Raw genomic sequence first — 21,048 nt, 5'->3', positions numbered from 1 at the left:
CTCTGTCACCCAAGCAGTTCTTTCAATAACTAATAAACTAGTACTCAACATCTTACCAATTTCTTCAAAATATAATGTCATGAGTTTTATATATAAAAACTTTAATGAGAAGCATAATAAACAGCAAGATAACAGTTCAATTTTCTCTTTGATTTAATGTTAGCTTCAGCATCATTCTGCATTGTATAAATATATATTGCAAGAGGAATAAAAAAAAAAGCCTAATGACGTCTTTAGACATCTCGTCTAAAATTCATGACTACATTTGTTTCATTTCAAATGCTACTTGAGAGTTTTTCAGCATACTTGGCAGATTAGATATAGCAGCAGGGACAAACTGCAGCCATCCATAGGAGAATATACCTTTATGTGGGTGCTTTGGGGATGGAACATCTATAGCTGCAAGGCAAAAAATGCCATCATAAATTTGGATGGCATTTACAAAGCCCTCTAAAAAGTCTTTGCATATGATTATAGCTGAGGTATGATATTTTTGCAAGTAAAAGACCCAGAATAGATTTATGTTTCAACTATATCTTCCTGAGATGCATATGGATCCTAAATCGCAAGTGATACTAAAGGGAATTTTAGTAACTGAAGAGTAGGGAGTCAAATTTTCTGGAGTTTTTTAATGCATTTATTTTATTTTCTCAAAAATCATTCGCTCATTATTTGCATGTCATCAAACGATCATTGGCTACCCAGGGTGTGTGTAACAATGATGGCTGCTAAACGCCCCAGGCATGAGATGGAGATGGGTAGATATGCAGATTTTTTCGACTTGTGACCTCAGTTACTGCGTGGTAATGTTTTCAAATGACTTTTATGATGACAAGACTAAGTTTGGTGCTAATATTGGTTTTGAAGACTTAATCGGTGTACATTGCTATTGAACATGTGTTTTGATTAAAAGAGCTGTGGTCAGGATTGAAAATAGCTCAGGTAATTTACCACAGGCTGTAAAGTCACCTTATTTCTGCACAATTTGAGGTGAAGAGTTCACAGGCTATTCCAAAGAAAGAAAGAGTTGCAAACTGAATTCGTGTGCATTGTACCAACGGGTTTATAATTTGACAGGTCAAGAGTGTACTCATGGAACTGTTATGTTTTGCTATCCAGTGGTTCTTGGTATTTTTACCATCTGACTGCCTGGGCTTGACGGTCACAGGACTGAGCAGTCATCTCATTTCTCCATAACACCAGATATACATAGCTGCTGTGCTCTTTACTGGGAAGTGTCCATTTCCAATTGCACGCCGGGGAGCACCCACTGGAATTGCACTGGGGACCTGGCACCAGGCAGCAGAGACTCAAACTGCTTTCCAACAGATCAGCTCTCAGGCAGGTGATATCAGACAGGTGAAATCAGCCTCACTTTTCTGCATTCCCAGTGGCTTTTGCGTTCTGGGTGGGAGGCAGAGCACAGCAGTTTGGCTTTGGCATCGTTTCCAGAGGAGCTGTGGATGGCCATGCCCCTTGCGGGTCTGCTCATGTGATCTGCCCCATACCTCTCTCATCCACTGAGCAAATGAAAACACACCTGACAGAGAGGCAGAGGGCTGGCAGGGAAAATCTCCCTGCAAGTTCCATGAAGACAGGCATGGAAAGGGCAGAGGTGACATGTAAGTGCTCCCTCCAGCGCTGTCACTCTGGCAAAGTGCTCAGCATAAGCTCTGTCCTTACTAGACACCGGAGAATCCACACGAGAGGGACACCTGGTACATCCCCCCCCAACCAACACAAAATGTCTGTGCACCGAGAACAAGAGCATTGGCATTGTTTGAATAAGCACACCCACCATGTAGTGCTCCGCGGTGTTCGGGGTTTCTTAGATATCCTGATTTTATAAAAGAAAGTAAAAGAAGAAAAAAGAAACAAGGTGAGAGAGAACACTATCATATTTTGTAGCAAGCAGGATACTGTGTGAAATCTTGGCCCAGTGAAGTGATAAAGGGGAAGCTTTCAGTTTGCTTAAGGGAAAACTTAGGAGCAAATAGTAAAATTACCAAAATACCACATTGCAGGAAATGGGTGCATTTAGGTTCAATTAAGCTGTAAAAAGGAAAATGGCACTTTAGCTTACGAAAACGAAGGGACAGAGGGAGCTATCAGAAGCAACTTTACAAGATTTGTATGCATGAGGATGCTGCTTCACTGGACCAAGAAAGCTACAGTATGGGACAGGATTTTGCTTTTATCAGACACTTTGCTAGATAGCTTTGTCCAACCTCAGAAACTGCTGCTCTGGCATTATGAAATAATCCTACATAACTTGATCTCATGAGCTTAGGAACACAGAAAAATAGCCATGCCAAATCAGATTACAGGGATCCACCTAGTCCAGAATCCTCTCCCTGACAGTGGGAACTAATGGATGCCTAGAAAAGAGTAAAAGACCAGGGAAAGCATACAGTGATAATTCTCCAAAACACTCTCCCAATGATCTGTGATTCAAGGACTTCTAGGACAAAGTTGATATCATGGTATTGAAGCTACTCAAATCCAAATGCACAGATTTACATCCCCCCTCCTCCCCTTTTTTTTGGATTTCTACCCCCATGAGATTTCTACCAGTCACACAGAAAAGGTTTCACAGTTTGGTGCTGGCAAGTCCAGCTTTCTTGCCACTAACTCGGAATGAGCTAACAGCTTTCAAGCCCAATGATGTTATGTGTATAAGAGCATCCAACACTTTTTCCTATGTAAAAAAAGTGACATGTGTGCTGAGGTGCTCTAAGTGTAAATACTTTGGGAGATTTGATTTTTTTTTATATATATATATATAAAAGCAAGAATCTGGCTGTAAATTGATATTAACATTTTTCAGTATATGTGTAAAACACATGTTTCAGAAGAATAGAAGAGAGAAACTGTCACTCACTGGGAAGCTTTAGAGCTATCTGGCTCCCTGGGAAACTGCATGCAACTATTCTGGTGTCCAAGGGTTTGACCAGTGAGTTTCCTCTTCCTGCAAAGAATGAATGCAGAAGTAATAGAAAGTCTGAGGGGGAAGATTTTAGCAAATGGCTAAAGATAATCCTATTCTACCCACTCCAGCAGGTAGGAAGCAGGTGGTGGTAGTGGAAGAAAAAGGGTGGGAAAGGAGAAATGCCTCCATGGCCCTTCCAGCAGCTGGCACAGGGAAGGGCAGGAGGCTAACCTTGGAGAGACCCACACCCTCGCAGCTCAGCCCTCTGAAATCCCTTTGTGGTGCTGCAGTGACATGCAACGATGCCGACAGGTCATCCCAGTCCCAGCACTGCCACACAATGTCAGGACGTTCTGCTCTGATTATCCAGGGTCTTGCTGTGACTCCCTTTAAGGATGGAGCACGGCTCACCGGCACTTGGTGATTGAAACTCGGCACACTGGGCTGGCGCAGCTTCATTAATGCTGTCACCAGTAACACAAAAATCCCATATTCCCAGCCAGGAACAGTGGCTTCCTAAGCATCCTGCTTATTTTACTATCCACTTTTCAGGGGAGTTTTTAGAAAGTTTTGATTTCCTAATCGAATTGGTGCCTACATGTGAAATTTTTTACTTCGTTTATTAAAAGAATCAGTAAAAGTAGGGGTCTGAAAAATAAAGCTTATCCTTACATTTTTGATGGCATATTGACTTTGTAAGAGTCTACAGGCAGGAGTGATATATCAGGGAGACCCTACAACTTTACTTAAAGCAAAAATTAGAAAGTGATCGAAAAGTTTTATAGAGGAGAGCAGAAATATCATTTTAAGCCTCTTAAAATTGCCTGAACTGTGAAATCAAGTAATGAACACTAGAAAAGGATCTGTCAGCTGGAATCAAAGCCTAGACTAGTCAGCATTTTCTTCCTAAACCTTATTATGGCAAAGATTTTTCATCTCTGCACTCTGTTCAGCCCAACAAATAAACCGACTTGACCTCCACCTGTTACCCGGTGAAGTCTCCTGTCATCTCTGACTAAACCCTATTCTTTCCCTTCAAAGCCCTCGGCACCACTGAGAAGGTGGGAAGACACAGCTGTGCACTGACTCAAATTGATACCAGTTCATAACCAGACAGCGTTTCACAGTACAAATTACAAGCAACAGAGGAGAGAGGAAAAAAAAAAAAAGAGGGGTAAAAAAAAATGTAGTGCCAATGAATTCTGGAAGGGGGCAACATTTTTCATCCATTTAACAATGAGGTTTGCATAAAAAGAAGTTCTTTTTTACATTGTTGGGGTTTTTTTTTTGTGTGTGATATTATGGACTAGCATTTGAGGCAAGAAACATTTTGCTTATGCCGTAACAACGAACCTGTGCTAACACCACATAGGAAGGACTGAAGAAGGTAATGGAAGCTATTTGTGCTGCTTTTATATTTCATAAGTTGAATGCATTAAACTGGTTCAAAGAGGTTCAGCTCCGACTGCACGGTGGTTTAGGCTTAGGAACAAGTCACAACTATAGAATGCAACATTGCCAAATAAAAATAAATAAATACTATGGAACACAGAACAGCAAGGTATGTCATGGGTAAACCTGCATAGCTATAGCAGTCACTTCTTCAAATGTATCATCGTGGCAAAACTGTGTAAGAAGCTTTCTAATACAAAGACATATCAGAAAAAGCCATTTCATATAAAGTTGGACTTCTCTGGGTGATTAATGCTATGTTCAACAAAGGAGACAGTGTCTGTCTAATTACATTAAATACTTATCTTCTAGGGATTGGCAGGGTGTTTCTGCTCAATGTCACTTTTCATGACAATGTAATGATAGATCCGTTTACTTACCAGTGCCATTAGCAAAAATTGTACTGTTTTCTCAACTGCCCTCATATCACAAAAATATTTGATTAACATACTGCAGCTTATCTAATACTCTAAGCAACATATTCTGCATAGTTTACTCTCTATTAAAAGAACAAGATTACAGCTTGTAAAATTTTTATTGCACTCACACAAAAATAAATGAATAATGTGTGATATAGTTCAAGAATCCTCCTAGTTCACAGAACAGGTTCATTTGATTTAAAATATTAACTTGCAGTTAAAATATTAAGATTTTGGGGGGAAACAAGCAAACAAGCAAACTCAGTACTCTGAGGCACTACTTCCCATCCAGACTTTAGTTATTATTTCCTTTTCATTTCAGCACATCTTTTGAAACTTTTAATACCTTAGGGGGTGGAAAAAAAAAGAAAAAAGAGAAAAGCTTTCATTCCTTTGCTGAAAAATAGATATGGCCATCTCCCAAGTCTTTAAAATTCACCACATCATGAACTGACTCTTTGGAGTCATGCTACTGTGCCAACATCCAGCGAACAATAACCCTCTGGAAGAATGTACCCAGCCAAGGCAGTTTATATAGTAACAAGATAATTTCATAAACTTATATTGAAGAGCAAGGCTGTGATGTAACATTCTAGCAGTATGTATCAGCTACCTGATATTTACTAACAAGGTTAAACTCCTATCTGTTTGTCTCAGCACTCTTCATAATTCACTTTTTAATGGATGGACAGGAAAAGTCAGCAGGGTATGGCACAGATCATTTTCGAAATAGGACAAGATAGCTCACGGCCGTAGCTATTCCAAAACGTACTCCCTCTTTCCATACGATCACATCAAGGCTATACTTAGCAACTACAGTGCTTCAAATCTACTCATAAATGCTTTGGGGGGTGAATTTCTATTTCTAAGCAAACCAGTAAATTGGAAAGACAAAGAATCCTGAGGAGGAGGTGTCACTGTCAACTAGTACCACCTATAGAGCATCGGTTCTCAGCTCCTTGGGATTGTATTCTTGTGCAGGAAAAGACACATGGGAAGTTGTCTTTCTTCAGTGAGGAGTTAGGACTTCCACCCCATTTTATTACAGCTCCTCACGCTGCCACGAAATGGCAGCAAGAACATACCAAAATCGACTCGTTATTAGGCATAACTCAACACAGCAATGCAGAATTAACCAAAACTGCCTTAAAATCCCTTGCAAGTGACTCTTGCAGTGAGAGGATGACACCGCAGCCAACTGCCACATATGACTCTCCAAATTAATAATGGATTTAGGATATTCATTCCCTGAGCTGTGAGGGCTCGGGGTGTGTCTGCAATTATCGAGATATAAGTCTGACACACATTATCCTTCTATCAATGTCATTTCCCCTTAGTAGCCAACAGATTATCAGCAGCTTTGTGATATTCCAGGTGTCAAAGAAGAATTAAACCCACAACAATTGCACAAACAAAGGGACAAAAGATGGGATACGTGTTTCTGAGCCCTGCATATCAATTTAATATGTGCAGCTGACAATGATGCAAATGTCCTCGGGAGAGAGGCAGCAAGATCCGTGCCCAAACATACACACACCACCGTCAGCAAGATGGCAGGGAACAGAAGCAGTAGGATTCCCAGCCCAGGACACATGCCTCAGCAGGCGAAGCAACCCAACGAAACAATCCACTGGTTGGGGAGAATTTTGGAAGCACCTGATATGGAAAAGGGCCCTAAACAAGCCAGATGGTACTTTTAGCTGGCAGCAGAAAGTAGGAGACAGCCAAAAACATTACAGCATTTCCCCAAGAGGCCAGCAAATCGATTTTTAACCATTTTTTTTAAAGTGACGCTATGAATATAAAGAATAATGTTTCGATGCATTTTTAAATCGCTAATTTTATGAATAATACACTTAAGAAGGCAACAACTGGAAGAGATGGGAAAGCAATGGATTTTGACTTTCCCAGGGTGGTTGTATATTAGACATCAGGTTTCTATTCAGTCGCTGCCACTGTTTACTCGGAATGAAGTGCCAGTTTTTGTTCAAGGTTTTCCACATAATATTAAAGACGAAATTCCAGCAAGAGTCGAGAAATAACACTGTAAAATCACAACAGCAAAACAGTGCGTAGGACATGGGAGAAATGTTTATGAGACTGCTTTGTCCTCTCAAAACCTGTTCCCCCGCAAATTACTGGGCTTCTAGAGGATCATTTTTTAACAGAGGACAAACAATTTATTTAACACTTACAAGGTCCCATTTGGCCAGGGATTTGCATAAGAAATACAGCTGTTTGGGGGATCCTTTAATTTTTAAAATCTCCAAATGGCCAGAATTTGCAATTCTGCCTGGATGACAGGAGTCTTTTCAGGAATCAGTTTGATGTCAGACGTCAAACCTTTCCTTTGATAGCCAGAAGCAGCCCCTTGCAGAGCATGTTTAGGTTAGGTGTGGCCAAGTGGTTTTCACTCAAGGAATGGAAAAGAGAGGTGAGTTGTAAGGACTGAAAGGACAGAGCAAGGCAAAGGAGTCAGGAACCAAGTGGGAATGACCATCACCCTGTGATTCAAAGCTGCACCTCACGCCTAGGATTGACCATATTCCAAGGAAGAGTCAGGGTAATGCTTTATTTCCATTTGCTGTTATTTTGGTTAAGAGCAAAGGCAAGCCCTAAAACAGGGTTAAATCTGGACTACATCCAAAGTGCTTTCTCCTGTTTTGAGTAAGGTAGTGCATTAGTGTGCTGCATCACGGATAATACTCCTGGAGACAGACGTGGGCTGCTGTAATAAAACACTGAATATGAAGAAAGATAATCTATACATTTATGATTTTCAAATCTCATTGATTGTAAATCTTTCTTTTTTTTTTTTAAACAAAAAGTATTTCCATCCTATAGGTGGAACCTCAGCCTTTGTGGATATAAAATAGTCCAATTCTTTTCCAGAGTGCTGCTCTTGGACATGAGGACTGCAGGTAGCACCTCACTTGACTGGATTTTGTGGGTTCAAAGACCTGCAAGTAAATCTCATTGAGGCAAATGAAGACTATGCACAAAACAGCCTATAATTTTCCAACTAATTTTAGCAACAGGATGTTATGCTTTTTGGTGTATCTCTCACTAAAACCAGCAGTGAGCATTGATGTAAGAGAGGAGCAGAAAGGATGTTCTCAGTAGGGCTGTGCTGGAGTAGCATGGGCAAGCAGAGGTGGAGGATGTTATGGATCACCTGCTCTTCCAAAGCAAGATACTACTGGAATTACAATAGAACTGTAGCCAATATACATGGTAGATGAAGGCATTGCTGAGGTTTAAGTTGCTTTGGAGCTGGAAAATGAAAGAATTTAAACATCATGCCTTCTTTAGGCTTGGTTGTATGGGGGAGCACTGCAATCACACAGTGAGCTCTGGGGTTATGGGTCAAAGTCACAGACTACCCAGTTTGGGTGAACAACACAGCTGCTATCACAGCACATAGACATTCCTGGAGGTATAAGATGGCTGCAGCCATTCAGCCAAACTGTTACCTGAGCTAACAGGCTGCTAGATGGATTTCTGTGCTTCCCTGTGCTCGCTGACTGCTGCGGTCAAAGTGTTGGGGCAGCACTTAACTTGAAAAAAAGTAAAGAAAGTAACTAGGGAATGATTTATTCACTACTTCTGGCAATGAAAAATACCCCCACTAGGAAGCATCAAGCAAAATGATCAGGCAACAGACAAAAGAAATAGTTCTTCCTTACGCAGCACCGAGTAAAACTGGAACTCGCTGCCATGGGATGTTGTGGAGGCCAAAATAAAGAATAGGTTAAAAGCACATCTCTGAAAGAAACGTCCACTGAAGGCTGTCAAACACAAAGATGTGAACAGAGCCTCTGACTCATAAAACCAAGCTGTTTGCTGCCAAAATCTGCGAGGCTGTACTCTGAAAAGCAACACTGGATGCCTGTCCTGCTGTTGTATTCTTTCTTTAAGTGTCCACTACCAGCTACTGTCAGAGACAGTGAACTGGACTAGGCAATCCTTTGATCCAGCTGAGAAGAGCCATTTGTTCCTCTCTGTGGGCAGACCCACAGTTTTTGTAGGCTGGAATGTGCTTTACCTGGAAGTTGAGAAGCAGGAAAATTGCAGTAGGAATCCAGCACAATGAAATTAAGGAGGATTGCTCCTCTCCTGGTGCAGAATCAGAGGTACATCTAAAGTCAGAGTGGCAGACAGTGTGGGAGGGGGAATGGAAAAAAGAGATGCGATATGGTCTTCTTTCCCCTACCTGGTTCTGTACCATCTTCTGTAAGTGTTCAAGGCCAGGTTGGATGGGGCTCTGAACAACCTGGTCTAGCTGAAGGTGTCCCTGCCCATGGCAAGGCGTGAGCTTAAAGGTCCCTTCCACCCAAACCATTCTGTGATTCTACGATTCTCCCTGTCCCCCAACACCTTTCACTGGTCATTTTATCTCCGGGTGAAAATGTTTCCTTTAAAATACAGCCTGTTTTCTCCTCAAAGAAAAGATCAAACATGCGCAGGGAGTACAGTAGCTGCACTGTGTGCTATGCAGTGGAGTGATGGTTGTACTGGGAATGTTAATAAACAGTGCCCAGAGCAGAACTTCTGCATAAAAAAGGGTGTATGTTACATGTCTCCCTCTCTCCCCTGTCTCATGCAATATTTACACAGCTGTGCTTTGTAAAAAGTGTAGGGGGGCTTTATTATTATTTTTTTGTAATTTATTTACCTAAGATAGCCCAGCATCTGTTTTGTGGTGAGCTTCTTTCACAAAGTTTCACAGTTGCCTTGACTGATGCAATAGGAGGTCATGGTCCTTACCCAGTGATCCTAAAACCATTTGTTTCAACCACTTAGCCATTCTATTTGGCTAATTTGTGTTCTGGTCTGTGTTTTTGGTTTGTCCTCCGCTTGGAAATGTGCATCCCTTGGGGAACTGATCTGGCTAGGTGAGTATTTTAGTTATCTGTTTTATAAAATGCAGAAGTGCACAGGAATTTGCAATAATATGCATCATTTACTGGCTCTCAATATGTACTGTATATTGGCTCTGAAGATTACTAATATTTTCCAGCTGCCTCCAAAAAAAAGAAGTTCAATGGAGTCTTTGCAGTGGGTCCTTTCCCATGACTGCCTAGACAGGTGATGAAGACTTTCCTGTGTCCTGAAGAAGTAATAAGCCTCAACATTTCTATACCAGCAGCATACCACAGGAGATAAAATATTGCTTCTGCTTCCCAAACACATTAGAAAAAGCAAGTCTGCTGATCTCAACTGCTAAGACAGCACATGAAAGGAATGTAGTCCATTTCCTAACCAAGATCTAATCTATAGAAGAGTTTATAGATCCAAGTCAACATCCTGAATTGGTCCCAGAAGCAAACAAGAAAACTAGTTCAACTTTTGGAAGACAGGTACAATACTTTCAATGTGTTTCATGCCATTTTGCAATTAAACAGTCCCATGCTGCACTATCAGATGATCTTCAAGGATATCTGGGTCAGAGGAGACCCATCTGGAGCTCACAAAGATTCATGTCTGACAGACCCAAAATCAGCAAGAAATGCACAGACACAGTCAAACAAAGGAGCTTCTGTCCTTCAGAGCTCACACTGGAAAGATGTAGAAAGTGTCTGGTTTTGTCCCAATATCAAAGAAGGTTACAATTTTTACTTGGTGGCAAAAGTGAAGCCCAAACTCTATCACTGTCTTTGTTTTATGTGTACATGTTGTGGGCTGTTGTGGATGGAGACTGTGGACTCCCCATCCCTGGAAGTCTTCATGTCCAGGTTGGATGCAGCTTGGAGCAACCTGGTCTTGTGGAAGGTGTCCCTGCCCATGGCAGGGGGATTGGAATTACGTGATCTGTGTTCAGTGTTCAACAGAATGGGCGGCAGAGCACAGCTTCACCAGCAAAAACTGAGCTTTAGGTCCATGCATGGTCAATACAGCACTCCCATCCCAGGAATCCTGTTGTCATCAGGAAGCATTTTTCCAGCATTCATCAGGCAACAGTTTTCCGTACACTAAATCTTTCCTACCAATCTGAAAAATTATTCAGGTGATGCTAACCATGTGTGGAGACAGAAATAGCTCAGGTGACCCTGTGGTTGTGGCAGTGCACAGAAGATCTGCTTTTAACTCGGTTGTTAAAAGCAGTGAAAACAGTATGTATCGGTGATGTTCGCACCAGGCCAGGTGAAAACAGCTTTAATTTGATAACTAAACTAAAATTCTTTCTGCATTTTTAACTCAGAACTCCTACAGCTCCATACCCAGTTTTAAATGATGCATTTCCTGACATCTGGAACTAAATGCAAGAGGCAAAGCCACAAGACTGACTGACTGACCGACTTCTCTGGGACCATACTGAAGAGATGTTTTCCTCAGGGGATTACAGCAAAGCTGAGGCATGTGCTCTAACACTTGCATGGGATTACTAATTTTATTAAAAATGGAAAGTAGAGTTTAGGCTGAATCTCAGAGCCAAGTTTGTTGTGTTGTCCAGTGTCTGAAAGGAAAGAGAAAGGAGCCTTGGAGAGATGTGAAACCATCTAGAACTTTTCAATCTGAACTGACTTTTCAATCAGTAGTTCTTCCCCCACCTCTAACTTCCTTCCATGATTTTGAGGCAGCAATGCCAGCAGCATAGCATGTTGTCACAGGTCTCATGCTACTACGTGAATTGCCAAAGAAATGCTGAGCTATTGATCCAGTGGTAATTTGCTGTCAAAATGACTCTGTCTGTTACAGCAAATGCGCGATGTTAATCATTTGACTTGACGAATGCCTTTGCAAAAGACTGACAATGCTCAAACCACCACTATGAACCTGCTGCACTTTTTCTGGCTCCATTAAGTTCTTGGTCTTCACTAGCCTTGACCAATTAGAGTGTAAGTTATCCATTAAGGTGCAGTTCTGGAAAAGTCCTGTTTGAAATAAACAACAACTTATATTGGTGAGTAACTCATCAGCTATGCAGCAGCCTGATTCTGATTGCCTGGCAGGGAAACACACACATTTTGTGCAGTATCTGATAAAAGATCTATAATGTGCTAACACAAACCTATCATGTAGCACCTGTGACTAACAGATTGTGATATCAAAGTCTTGATGCCTAAGTGCTCCTGTAAATGCATTAAACTTTTAGCGGCAGGAACTGTAGACTGCCAGTGACAAGGAGCTGATATGGTATTTCAGTAAAAGTTGATAAGTGTTATTGCTCTTAGAAGAAAAGAAAAATCTTATGTTCCTGAAAACCACTGGGCAGCTTGTGTTTTGATGGGATACTGTAATGCAGAGAGCAGGGATACGGGAACACATGGACTCCATGAATAAAGACATTTAAGTAAAGCTCTATATTCTACATTTGGTGGAGTTCCTTCAAGTATGTTCCCATCATACACTTCACTTCAAGCATCTACCTGTTCACTTGCAGCCAGGAATTTAGGCAGCTGCATGCACATGGGGCCATGTTTAACTCCATGTACCAGTAATGGAAGCATGAAGTTCCTCCTGAACATCTTTACTATCAGAGTGACCACGTACTGGAACAGATTGCTCAGAGAGGTTGTAGAGTCTCCCTCACTGGAGATACTCAAGTGTGTCTGGACACAATCCTGTGCTCCAGGATGACCGAGCTTGAGCAGAGAGGTTGAATCAGAAGACCCCACTGTGGTGCCTTCCAACCTGACCCATTCTATGTGAAATGTTCCCACTGTCTTAAGACATTAAGTTCAACGGAGGAAAAAATGGCACTGGTGCCTGCTGATGGATGTGCTGAGGTATGTAATGAAGCTGCTGCATGAGGCAGGTACAATCTGAACGGCTCTGGGAGTGTGCTGTCTGACTTTACACACTGAGAATTGGAGGGCAAGACAATGTCACATCTGGGAAATACTGAGTAAATATAATTGGCAGAGATCCTGGATATAGACCTCCTCTGGTCTAAGGAAAAGTGATGTTTCCTAGGTTTTGTCTTTCTCCAATAGGTCCATGAGCATCCAAAGAGTTCAGTTCAAGGAAATTAATACAGATCATGAAATTCCTGTATCTAGTGAAAACTGCTCACTACAGCAAGTCACTGCAGAGAAGGGCCAGGAAATTATTTGATATTGAATACTCCAGGCCTGAAGTTGAATGTTTTGCCAGTATTTTGTATAATACATGCTTCTCATGTTTTTCATCATATTTTCTGCAGTCAGTCCCTTGAATCATTGGCGGTAATGTAGCACAATCATTGGAAACTTCTCTGGGCTCTGAGTTAGTGCACGGCATCAGGTCCTTTGATGAGCCCACAGACCTTTTGCCTGAGGACAGATCAGATACACTCTGCATTGCTGATGCTGGGGCATACTACACGTATTTTATCTTCTAGGCAGTGCCAGGCAACAACTGTGTTTAGGGCATAAGGAATGCATAAAGAACACAATCTAGGACCTCCCTTATACCACTTTCTCTCACATTTCCAAGATATAATTCCAAACAGACTTGGAAAACAAACTCTTGTGGTCATCTGAGCTATGCCTGAATGAGTCTTTCTGATGCATACGGCATAAATAAAATTTTCTTAGTAAATATGGAGAAGTTTTCTTGAGTGCTGAGAAGAAAGCCCCTGCCAGATTTAAGAAAAGCATTATTGAAACAAGAGTTTGGACCAGTTGCTTGCATGTGGTTGTTCCGTAACCAGCAGTGTTATGGAGAGGCACGGCACCATCAAGTTAGGGGTCACTGCCACTGCAAGGGAAATCCTCCAAAACAAGATCTCAGCTGCATAGAAACTGCTTAGAAAGTGTTTCCAGACAGTCCCATAGATGGTGGCATGAGAACGAGCAGCACTAGCCCGAGTGGTTTAGTGAGCAATCATGAGGCCGACTTTAATAGCATCGTTACCACCAAAGACGCGTACAGCAGCCTAACAGGGAGCTCTCAAGCTAACTGCAGGTTCATATAAAATTATCAACTTCATAAGCTCCTGGAACTGTGAATATGTCTTTCAGCCATGCAACACAAGTGGTATGACTAATTCCTTAAGGTTTCTGCACTGAAAGTCTTGTTTGGTTCCTGGGGTTTTCAAGGTGAAGACACACAAAAGCCTAGCACAGCGTGATGGGAGCAGAACAGCCAGGGTGGAGCTGGGACAAGGGGAGGTGGATGACCATGACATGAACAGCCCTGTCAGTCTTTCAGTGGAAGAAGGACCAGAGAGATCCAGTCATTTTGCAAAACAAGTTGGTCAAGACCATAATCAAAGCAGAGCTAATTGTCCCTTCAGAGATCTCAAGAAGTCCAAGGAGTACAAACCTGTACCTTTCCTGTGATTACTGTCCTCTAGGGACTAATCTACCTTGTGAAAATATGAGTAGAAGATCTAAGAAGATCTAAGATCTAGGAATACAAGATCTAAGTAAAGAAACAAGTAGAATATGTAAGTAAAGAAATGAACAGGATACTTTGAATTTGCATCTTAAACACTTTTTCCATGCCATGCTGTGGAAATACAATGGAAGCAGAACAGGCAAATGCCATCCATATGTTACACAAAACAACTGACGGAGCATAATGTGAACATTACTCCTGGACTGAATCAAGAGAATGCATTAAAAAATGCATAAGTGGAATACAGATATACATTAACTCGATCTTCTTTTATTACGGAATTAAAAACCATATACCTGTAATTATGGTTTACCTCCATTACAAGCAGAGCTGCCACAGAACTGAACATGGGCCAGCTTTGTGCAGGAGTTCAAAGCCAGTGGATGTTGCCTTATTTTCTTACTAACATCGTCTTTATCCTCTCTTGTCCTTCTTCTCAGTTAACAAGAGTTATGCACTGAAAGTGCTGAGATAAAGCAATGGTAAGGAGGATACTGCAAAAAGGTATTTGAAAAGCAGAAGTAATTTACTACATGTCTGCTTTGTTTTACTTCCTAAGCCTTCCTGTTGTGAAAGGAAATTCATCTTTTTTGGCAGACTCCAGCCTTTTTAGGCCGAAGAGCTCCCCAGGAGCTTTCGAGTGCAGGTAAATGGATGTGAGACTCAAGGAGTACAGTACAAGGAACATGGGATTAATGTTGGGTTTTGCTTTGGCTGTCATGTCTGACGTATAAGAAGAGTGCTGCATCCTTGGTTGCAAGTATTTGAATGTAAAAACCACAAAGCTGAGTCTTCTGCTCATTATTACAGGCCTGAAATGTCACGACTGGAAAGGTCATGTTGCTGGTGGGTGAAGCATGTAGGATCTACACCCAGGTGGGTGAAGCATGTAGGACCTACACTCAGCAGCCTCCACGTGAGGCAGTTGGGGTGCTTCAAGTAGAGCATCTAAAAGCTCAGAGGAAGGGCTGTGGATGGACAATAGGTACAGCCTTTATCCTGCACTCAGTGGGGACCCCAGGAGTAGGCACAGAGGAAGCATCCACTGCCTAATCTAAATAGCACACAGAGTGGTTTTGTCCTCTTCTGTTCTCCTGCCAGTTCGCACATATGTTCTGAGTATACAGCCTGCCCTCCAAAGACCACTTACAGGGGCAATCACAGGGAAGCAAAGCAGGAAGAAAGTATCCAAAAAGGGAGTTTGTTCAAGAGAAAAAAATGGAGACAGATGTAGAGCAACTAGTCACGGCTGGCAGTAAATAGCCCTCTCCTGGAGTGCTCTCTTTCTCTAAGAGGAGTTCACAATATTCCATTTCATATTTCCTTTCTAGGAAGTCAAATCTTTGTTTTCCTGGCATTCATTATTTCTTTTTTTTTTTTTTTTTTTTCCCCTCTATACTTGTTCCCTTCTGTATGGTCTAAAACTGTCTTCTCATTTTCCCTTTCTTTTCTACATTTTTGAAGCACAGTTCTCCCATCTCCCTCTCAGACAGACCTAATTTCTCTGCACTGTCCCAGGCAACACCTTTCACTACCCTCTCAGTCTCTGTGCCATGAGCACACGAGTGCTTCACACCTGCTCCTGTGTTTGAGTCTCCTCTCTTTCTCATGTGCACACCTCAAAATTAAGCAAATGCAACACACAGAGACAGAATATTCATCCTCTCACTCCCATAAACCTGTCAAGGCACATAGGCCAAGAAGCTATCTCCACATAAATCTAAATCTCCTGTGAGGAAGCAATCTACTCAAAGGCAATAAAGCCAAAGGATATATTATTATCTTTGGTGTGGATCCTACTGGGCTGGGAGGTTGGCTGCTGGCTCCTCTCTGAACTTTCCTTCCCAGCCAGAGCAGCCATCCCACAGACAAGTCTAAGCTTCCTCTTCTTGGTCTGATTTCCTCCTCTTGTTGTTTGGCCAGTAACCCAAAGGACAGGGTTTAATTATGGAGTTTGGAAACCTGGCTTACTCTACTCTGCCAGCACAGGATAAAACTTCAGCCTGTCTTCCCAACCAGCATCATTCTGTACTGCTGATACCTGCGTTATCCCACGCAGCATAAAATGAACAGCATGGAGGAAATGCCAAGTCAAACAAAAAGATGGGTTTAGTTTTTAAACTTCTACTTCAGATTTCACTCAGAAGAAAGCAAAACACTGAAGCTCAGAGATTATCGTATGTTAAAAACTGTGCCACCATTTGATTGCAGATTAAATTAATGGCAAGGCCTTTTTCTGGAAATAAAGACATTGGAAAGGATGGATCTGAAAGAGATCCAGGCTCCAAAACTCCCCCTCAGAGAGGAATGCTGTGGCAAGCCATTGGGATGTTAACATCACTTGTACAGCTTTCAGGTAATCAATTGATTTTCTAGGCAGATGCCCCAGTGAAGACTCATAAAACATTGTAAAATGTGTAAACTTCTGGAGATGAAACACCCATGTCAAACACAAAGGGCCAAATCTTAGTATCAGACTCAAGTGTGATGTTTGTGCAGAGACCACAGCAGGATGTGTCCCTTGGGGGGAGCACCTTGTGCCAGTGACACTGCTGCTGCCCTGCCATGGCAGGGCACTTGAGTACTGTTTTGTCCTTCACCACTGATGAGCTGTGGCTCTTCAGGTAATCTCTCTGTCAGCCGTGCTCTTGCAGTGACCCTGTTTTACTGAGAAGCTGAGGCAATGAATCCAGAGGACAGGCTGCTGGAAAGCCACAGCAGAAGCACTGGGGTGGGGCTGCGTGGATATAGCACAAGGATGGCTTGGAAGTGCATCCCACGTGGGCAGGATAAAGCTCTTTTTCTTCACAGCTGTGACAGTGATAGATGGCTTGGTGAATCTGAGCTATATCTAGTTGGTACCTGGCTAGAGTCCCTGATGCTGCAAGGTGATTTTCTGCCATTTTGCAGGCAAGACTAAGCAGAATCTGGGATTTTTCTGTAACAAGTGAGAAAGGTCACAAGGAAGGAAGAACCTTGTCTTCTCTGGCTTGTTCTTGCCTTTCTGGGCACCTCAGGAAGTTTGACATAGGCATTTGTGTTTCTTCAGAATGGGAGCCCAGTGGTGCCAACAGTGGCAGAGGTGCTTTGGAGGTGTAATCTTTAGGCACTTCTTTTGCCCAGCTCAGCAGCAGAGTGCCACCATCTAGCCGGGACTTGGATGAGCCAGAGGTAATGACCACATGTGGAGAAAGCCACCAGAAGTGACAGCAAAATTAATAGCCAACCTCTGGCTGTTGCACAAATGAAGACCATTTGTCACTAACAATGAGTACCCCAAACTTTGGGGGGAGCTATCCCCCAGCCTGACAATGATGTAGAAGCAGTGACCCAGTCAGCTTTTAGCCATCTGTGTCTGCACAGGAGGTTGTGATCTCTCCCTTTCACTGGGCGCTGAGCTTTTGTTCATGTTTTTGCCGCTCCATGAGCAGATTGGTTTAGTACAAGGTGAAGCTCTGCCTTACATCATCTGGAACCTGGAGCTGATGGAGGAAACAGCCCCTGGTGCCTAAGGAGCAGGACACCTCACTGCAAGCACCAGAGCCCTGGGGACGGTGGTGGCAAGGCAGTCACGGGGAGCCTGGCACTTGTCTGCCTGCAGGTCCACCCTCTCCTCCTGCCAAAGTGCCACATCTGCAGTCAATAAGGGCCCACAAGCTGGCTCCTCCTCATTAGAGGAGAGAGGGCAGCTGGCAGGGGATCCTCCAAGGGCTCCCAGGCACAGGAATCAGTCCCCTCCCAGTCTGGAATAGCCCAAATTTGGTGACTTTCTGGGCATGCTGTAAAGGACAGCTGTTTGACAGGGTCTCCAGAGAAGGCTGTGGGTATGTTTCCTACATGATGAAGGATATAGGTGGCTGGCCAAGTGCCCACAGAACTGATTTTAATGCTGTTCAGGTCGAATTTACTTTTCTGTGCTGTATAGTTCATTATACACAGTGCCCTGGACAAGCATGTACCGTTTCCAAACAAACCAAACCCATACTATTTAAAATGCAAACAAACAAGAAAGAAAAAACTAAATATATTGCAAAAGATCCTCTGCACTTTTAGAGGACCTTCTCAAACCTTGGGAGACTGAAGATGTCTAACAAGTTAGACCTTTGTTATTTTTATTTGCAATAAATACTTGGTTATTTATCTGTAAGCAACACTGAGGTATTAACTTCACCTATGCACATAGCGCTGACCCAGAAAAATATTTCCAATAGTATCAAGAACCCAGATGATCTCAGGATAAGTGATCAATGGACAGTTAAGTATGTAACATAACATAACCCAAAAAAATGATCAACAAGAAAGATCACACACAAAAATTAACAGAGAAGAGGCCAAAGAGCTGCTTCCTCAACCTTCTGAAGTGTAACACCCAGTGATATCTGTTTTGATATGAAGCCTCCAATCACACTTCACAGCATTACAGATTAATAAAACAACTCCTTCTGTAAGTCTCTTAAAAGTCATTAGTAAGTGAGCTCAAGTGTTGTAAAATGCTTGAAAAGTCCTTCTACCTTATATAAGTTTTGGGATATTTATTTAAGCAGCATAACTGATGGGGCACAGCCCAGACAGGTACTGCTTTTTGCCGGAAAAAGCTATCCCAGAACTGAATCTGGACATTTTGACAGAAAAAGACGCCTATCTTTTGCTGCATTATTTAAATACCTCAGATATTTGGCCAAAACACAGATGTGACACACTACAGAAACATTCACAGCTGCAGGAGCAGTAAAACCACTACCGTATTTTCATTAGACTGACCATTTCTCAGAAGTTACAAGATGTCTAGAACTGATCACCTTTCTACACAGCTTTCTGATAACAAAACAGAGCCAAGTGGAGATGTTGTTCTCAGGCTCTGGAGAGCCATGGCTTACCTGGCTCCACTTCATGCCATCCGCTTGACTGGCTGCCGCTTCCTGGAGAGCGCCCTTGGCTTGTATAAAACGGCTCCTCACCAGGACTGTCCATCTCATCCTCCACAGACTTGAGACGTTTTGTAGAGCTGAGAAAGCAAACCCACACAATTAAGACTATCTGTATGGAAAAGGAACCAAGACACTTCTGTTGGGACTTATATTGCTAGCCCTGCTTGAGGCTAGCTTGCTAAAACAGCCTTAGGGCCCTGAGAAGGGAAGGTGTGAATCCTGCAGAGCCACCTGCCTGTCTAACCTCTCAGCATCCACTTTCTGTTTCTCATTTGCTTCCCTGCCAATGATTAAGCTTCAGTGAGATACAAAACAGTGTTTCACAGAGTCTGGACCAAACTCCTAAACATGTGCTAATTTAGCTAGAAGATGTCTACCATTTAGGCTTTTACAGCTCCAAAAGTAGAACATTTTTCAGAGCACACAGAGGTCAATAAAAGGCAAGAATTTAATTTGTATTGCATGACTTTTGCAATTTGAATTAATACGGTGATGACACACGAGACGTATTTTAACTGACAGGTTTTTTTTGCAGATTACTCTGAAAGCAAATTGTTTATCAGTTGAAATTTCTGTTTTCAATCCTTTAAATCAAACCAGACTCCAGTCTTATATGAAGAGACCATGTTGCTGGTCAAGTGAATGAGGGAAGAATCCATTCTTGGTTCAGATGTTCATGTTATCCTACAAGAATAAGCATTTGCTCTATGCCAGCAAGCACAGAAAACCCCAATAGGTATCTCTGGCCGGAGTCTGCATTAAAGGATCCCCTTGTGATACATCACACCTCCCTCGCCAAAGGCTCAGGACACAGAAGAGTCCTTTCAGTGGTCTCTGGTGGCCACTGGCTCCAGCAGTTCTGCAGGGAGAGGATCCCAGAGCCAAAGACACTCAGCTTGGCTCTGTTTTCCATAATGAGTTGCACAGACTGCGTGGGGACGTTACTGCGAATTTCTCTTCTAAGTACTTTTCCAAAGCTGGGCCAACTCCTCTTTTTTTTCCCCCGAATCTGTATTCTATTAAGACTTAAAGCATTCAAGAACAGGCTCCTCTGTGTAGGGGGAACATGTTTAACAGACATAAAAGTCTTCCACTCCAATTCCTATTGGTTTAGAACTTGCAGACTCCCCACCCCAAGCTCTGCTCAGGTAGGAGCTGGTGGGTATGCAAAACCAGTCGGTGAGAAACACGAAGAATAAGTCTTACGGTATGTGTGGAATGCAGGTTTGGCCATTCCTTAATTTAGAGAATTGTTATGTGTCAATAGGGGAAATTGTGTGCATACAATATAATTACTGCCTGATAATTCTGCTGAGTCTGTGTATTTAAAGAATTTTTTTTTTCTGACTGGGAACAGCCTAATGAGAGGAAAACAAACATATTACCAAGTTATTAACTACCCATGCTGTTTATAATTAGCTCCTTATCAGTGGTAGCTATTTGCAGAAGAATAGAAGAGCAACAACTGAGCTCTTTAGTAACATTAATAACCTCAGTTTTGCTTCTGGAGTCACCAGTAAATTCTACCTGAGAATGGTGCTAATGATGAGCACTGTAGGGTACACAGTTTAGAGGCATAAAAAAGGAAACAGCACAAAGTTTTTAATTGATGTGTAATGGGAATTGTAGTCACCAAGCTTCATAATGTGCACACTAAGTGCAAGATGTAGAATGTTCTTTCAATCACTGCAAACTGCAAGAAGTTATTGCTAAGAGCCTCTGCTTAAAGATTATTATTTTTTAAATAAAAACAACAGCTAGATTCAAACTACAGAGGTTTTTTCACACATGCACTTGCTTACTGCAAAGCTGGTGGCACTGCAGGCTGAGATAAAAAATGTAAAAGCATGTTGGGCTGGAGTTAGACTTTCTTGTCATGTCTTTGAAATAAGTGATCTATTTTGGCTGTGGGGGAAAAGAAAATCAATCTGGTTCCTTAATAGTGTTCAAGACTGCTCGAGTGACTGGGCTTGTTTATAAATCTAATCTCATGGAT

General features: G+C 42.2%; 1 protein-coding gene across 1 annotated transcript in view; it reads right to left on the bottom strand.

The window, feature by feature from the left end:
• NFIA (nuclear factor I/A) overlaps positions 1-21,048 on the bottom strand; it is a gene marked incomplete at both ends in the record, with an annotated part of 87,473 nt that overhangs the window by 31,155 nt on the left and 35,270 nt on the right. Inside the window, 2 exons of the mRNA XM_009072021.1 lie at positions 1,740-1,837; positions 19,002-19,129. Of these exons, the coding sequence (XP_009070269.1) occupies positions 1,740-1,837; positions 19,002-19,129 (226 nt within the window). The remainder of the gene's footprint in view (positions 1-1,739; positions 1,838-19,001; positions 19,130-21,048) is intronic.

Source organism: Acanthisitta chloris, unplaced genomic scaffold (assembly GCF_000695815.1).
Source record: "Acanthisitta chloris isolate BGI_N310 unplaced genomic scaffold, ASM69581v1 scaffold12800, whole genome shotgun sequence".
Classification (NCBI taxonomy): domain Eukaryota; kingdom Metazoa; phylum Chordata; class Aves; order Passeriformes; family Acanthisittidae; genus Acanthisitta; species Acanthisitta chloris.
The sequence above is the reverse complement of the archived record's forward strand: the minus strand, read 5'-3'. Positions and strand labels throughout refer to the sequence as shown.